General features: G+C 38.5%; 1 protein-coding gene across 1 annotated transcript; it reads left to right on the top strand.

The window, feature by feature from the left end:
• The first annotated feature begins 1,922 nt into the window (after positions 1–1,922).
• On the top strand, positions 1,923–3,604 carry LOC137048705 (cytochrome P450 2K1-like). The gene is made up of 4 exons (XM_067426927.1): positions 1,923–1,959; positions 2,069–2,208; positions 3,067–3,208; positions 3,420–3,604. The coding sequence occupies exons 1-4, from the start codon at positions 1,923–1,925 to the stop codon at positions 3,602–3,604; spliced, it is 504 nt and encodes a 167-aa protein (XP_067283028.1).
• Positions 3,605–4,563: the final 959 nt, after the last annotated feature.

The following is a 4,563-nucleotide window of genomic DNA, read 5'->3' as shown; positions in this document are numbered from 1 at the left end:
AAGCTGTATCATGTCCTTCCTCTGCCAGAGACAATGGGGTGTAGACTGGAAGATTCTACACTGCTGCCCATCTTGATGTTACTTCCTCCAGTCCCAGCCTACTGTTTGGAAATGATCAGCTGCAGTTGTGCATCAAGATGTATGAGTGCACGATGTAAATGTAAAAAGTCTTGTCTGCGTTGCTCTGCTGCATGCAAGTGCAAGGCAATTAATGCAAAATGTAGCAGTTGCTGAACTGAATAACATTGTTTAAATAACATTAACTTTTAAATGCCATGCAGTTCATATTTTAGTTATTATTCATAAGGTATATTTAGGCCAAGTTTACTGTGTTTATTTCCTTTATCTGTTCAAAGCTAATGTTAGTGTGTGGCTCATTATTGAGATATGTGTTGGTAAATTGGTAAATTTCAGTCCCTAAACTTTGTTTACATGGACATGTGAATGTTGAAAAGTAATACACACTTAACAGGCCTTTTGCTGTCGCCAGCATGATGTTGATGTTCATACATGGACCTACTCAAATAAACAAAATAACAGGTCAGTGTTTACCAGAAATATTATAAGACAGAATGACTAGTTCTGACTATTCAGTTTGTTTCCTTTACTCAGTAAATGCTATATCACAATAAAAAATGTTTATCATCTTGGAATTTACACTCTACTGAGTTTCACATACATCTTGGCAAACAGCAAAAATTGTTTCAGCATAAAATAATAGCCCTAGAATAGTCTATTTGTTTAGCCTGACAAGCCAGACCCACATCAAGATGTTTGGTCTGGAAACTCACCATAGACAGGGCTCAATCCGAGGGGCGGGATAAGCGGTTGTCTTTCAAACTCCCTCTGCACGCGATAGGATAGCGCTACACCAACCGGAGCAACGACGGTGAAGGGGAGCTTGCGGACTGATTAAACATTAACTGTATCCGGTCGGCTTAACTCCGAACACATCTTCCCTTTTTAATAATGACTTCAGTGCCGCTCTTTGTTCTTTTCTCAGAGGAAAGCTTAACTCCAAGTCTTCCGGAGGCGTGGGCAGAGCTGATTCGAAAGGCCGCCGCCGTTCGCCAGTTTCTGTGTTTACTAGAAGCACGCAAACGCAACTCGGCCGTCATCATTACGGCCCCGCCCGCCGACTCTATACACGATGTGATTGGGCCGTCCAGATTCTGAGGAATAAAGCTCAGATAGTAATTGAGAGTTGCTAGACCACACTTGTGGGCAAATTAAATTTGCTGCCGCTAGGGTGCGTCTAGATTTCTAGGCTAGTCTATTTGCCCACTTGTTATTAAAAAATGCCTGAGGATTTTTATTTAGGCACATTTTTGTGATCTTAACCTGGGCTCCATTTCCAGATAACGATGAATCTTTGCACTTAAGAGCATCTTCAACGAGTTATATTACTAACGTTCATGTTGCTTTCACATGTGTTTCACAAACACACACTTAACACGGTTGCATGCAGATGTGCTTTAAAGGGATACTTCACCACTTTTTCATATTAAACTATTATTCTTTTAACTAAAACGAGTTGATACATACTTCTCTCGTCTCGGTGCGTGCACTTAATTGCTCTGACGTGCGGTGATGATCTGATAGCATTTAGCTCAGCACACTAAGCCCAGTTCATTCACTATGGTACCAAACATAGATCAAGTTAGAAGCGACCAAACACCTCCACGTTTTCCCCATTTAAATACATTTACACGAGTAGTTGAACAATCAAGTATGGTGACAAAATAAAACGTGGCGCTTTTCTAAGCGGAATAAAAAGGAGAATTATAATGTATGGCGGAATAGCACTTCTGAGAGTACTTCGACTCGGCAGAGTAAAAATTCACGACTGAAAAATCCTCCCTCACCCCCCCCTCCCTCGCTCATTTCTGTAAATAGGGGGGGAGGGGGAGATGTGAGGGAGGATGTTTCACCCGGGACGTTTTACTGCGCCTAGTCAAAGTACTCTCAGAAGTGCTATACCATTTGGAATTAAAAATACTATGGACATTCAACATATCTTGTGCCATTGGGCTGAGTTCAGAGGTTCTGTTTGCAGACTGGGTTTAAGAGGAGATTGATCAGGTGAACAACTTACCGTATACAGATGCTGTTATCCATGAAACCCAGAGACTGGCTAATATTGTACCCATGAGTATCCCTCATATGACCAGAAGGGATATGCACTTCAATGGATACTTCATCAAGAAGGTTAACATACTAGCATGACATCATTATACTCAATTCTAATCAGAATATGAGTGATTCTGCTACTTTGGGCTGTAATTATGAGCCGTGTTTCAACCAAACTAGAATAGACATCAAGTGAATAGACCTATAACCAATCAGAGCAACAGAGTGTTGCATAATGTTAGTTGGTAAATGTCAACAGAACTAAAATGCACTGTGTTGCCAAGTCTGCGTTTTTCCCGAGGGTTGTTTTCCATGTCCGCAGTTTGAAGCAACCTCAGCTATGTGATATATATAGACCTATACCCAGGAATATGAATTTTAGCAGGCAACATTGCCAAAATAACATACATTTTACCCACCAAATGCAATCTCCCAGTAGTGGGGGATCAGTAGTGAAAAATGAGACCAAGAGTCAAGAGTGTAATTAATTAAAAGAAAAATGTACTTAAGAATAGTTTGCAGTTTCAACAGCAGAAGCCAGCTTTAAGTCTCACAAGGATTTCGTAGGCTGCGCTCCCTCGCTCACCTCGTTGCCCCGCCCTAACGTATATACAATTGTCCCAACGGTTATACTGTTTTCAAGGTCCATCAACATCATTCTTATTGGCTCAGATAAAATGCAATGTAAGCAACTTTTCACACATTTCGCCAAACTAGGTAGACTAGTCGTCGCCACCATAACTAGAATTACATCACAGTGACCTCAGAGCAAAGTCATAACTGGAAAGAATCATTATAATAATATAGGAAGATAAATATTGAATAAGGCTTTGATTATCAATTTAGTTAGGATATTAAGTGACAGTAGATTCATTGATCCTGTTTCAATACCACACCATATAAAAATATCAAGATGTGATCTTTTTCCTTGAGCAGGGCACATGCATATTTCCTCTTCTAATGTCTGTACTGTGGGATGAAGTTGAATGGGAAAAACCCCACACCTTTAACTGCGAACACTTCCTGGATGAGTGTGGACGACTTATCAAAAGAGACGTCTTCCTGTCCTTCTCTCCAGGTACTACTTTCCTTAATGTAGGGCTTGATTGTTTTCTTTATTCATGAAATAACCTTTTTAAATGGTCTAAAATGAAAGTTGATTATCTCTTCTTGATTTTCTCTTTTTCTTTCTGATAAAGACAAAAAGCTATAATATTCTCAAAAGTACTCAGGCATTACACATCACAAAAAAAGATATGTAGAAATGTGTGACTTTTTCTCTTTCTCAGGCTTCAGGGTTTGTGCTGGAGAGAGTTTGGCAAGGATGAAGATCCTGTTCTTCGCTTCCCTCCTTCAGCATTTCCGCTTCACTCCTCCTCCTGGAGTGTCTGAAGATGATCTGGATCTCACACCAGTTGTGGGCTTCACCCTGAACCTGAACCCATACAAACTGTGTGCAGTAAAGCGGTTGTGAAATCTCTTTTTACAATAAAGTTGATAGTTGTAAATCAGATTCATCCCTTGAATTATATTTGTGTTTTTTCTTTATATTCAAAAATCTCAGGAATCACTCATTTTCATCATTCACAAAGAATGGTGAACACAATATAAATATAAAAGAAGAAAGAATATAAATGCCTGATTTCACAGTCAGGGCCTAGATCAAGCCAGGATTAGGCCTGAGTTAAATTAGGACATTTAATTATCTTTTTTAAGTTTCACTTCAGCGCTCCTCCTTGCCATCTCTCGCTCATAGCAGACTAACGGTTGGAGGGGAGTGGTAAAGGATTTTCAAACCTAAGCGGTCAAACTGACGTAATTTAAGAAGGAATGCCATTCCAGACCAGAAGTTACTTGTCAGAATTTGATTAAAGATTACCACAGAAAACTGTTTTAATGTGTATTAACTTGCACAGATTAATTGTTCACTCTAAAGCCAGTGCTAACAAAGCAAATAGGGTCATTTTTTTAAGTAATGCAAATTTACTTTTTTACTTGTAAAGCGGTTTATGGGTATGTATACAAGTTGTTTCATTTATAAAATGTAATTAAAATAAGTAATTATAGAATTATGTAATTATAATTAATAACTAAATGGATACAATATGAGTGAGAATATATAAAGTCTTTAGAACATTTAGAACCTTTGGACCCTCTTTATATTAGGTGGCCTTAACTACTATGTACTAACATTTGTAATTAATCATTTGATACAATTCACTTATTGTGTACATACATGTTTTTACATTGTACTTACATTTTAAAAAAAAACTTGCATGTATTTACATCTGTAATTAATTTCTGTAGTTACATTTGTAATTACACAGTTGGTACTTCCCTTAAACCTAACCCTACCCTTAAACTGACACACACCACCACACCGGTCCCTAACTCTACCCGTATCCCACCTCAATATCAGCAGAAGTGTTTGGC

This window comes from Pseudorasbora parva, chromosome 2 (genome assembly GCF_024679245.1).
Source record: "Pseudorasbora parva isolate DD20220531a chromosome 2, ASM2467924v1, whole genome shotgun sequence".
In the NCBI taxonomy this organism is placed as follows: Eukaryota; Metazoa; Chordata; class Actinopteri; order Cypriniformes; family Gobionidae; genus Pseudorasbora; species Pseudorasbora parva.
This window is presented reverse-complemented; position numbering and strand designations above follow the sequence as displayed.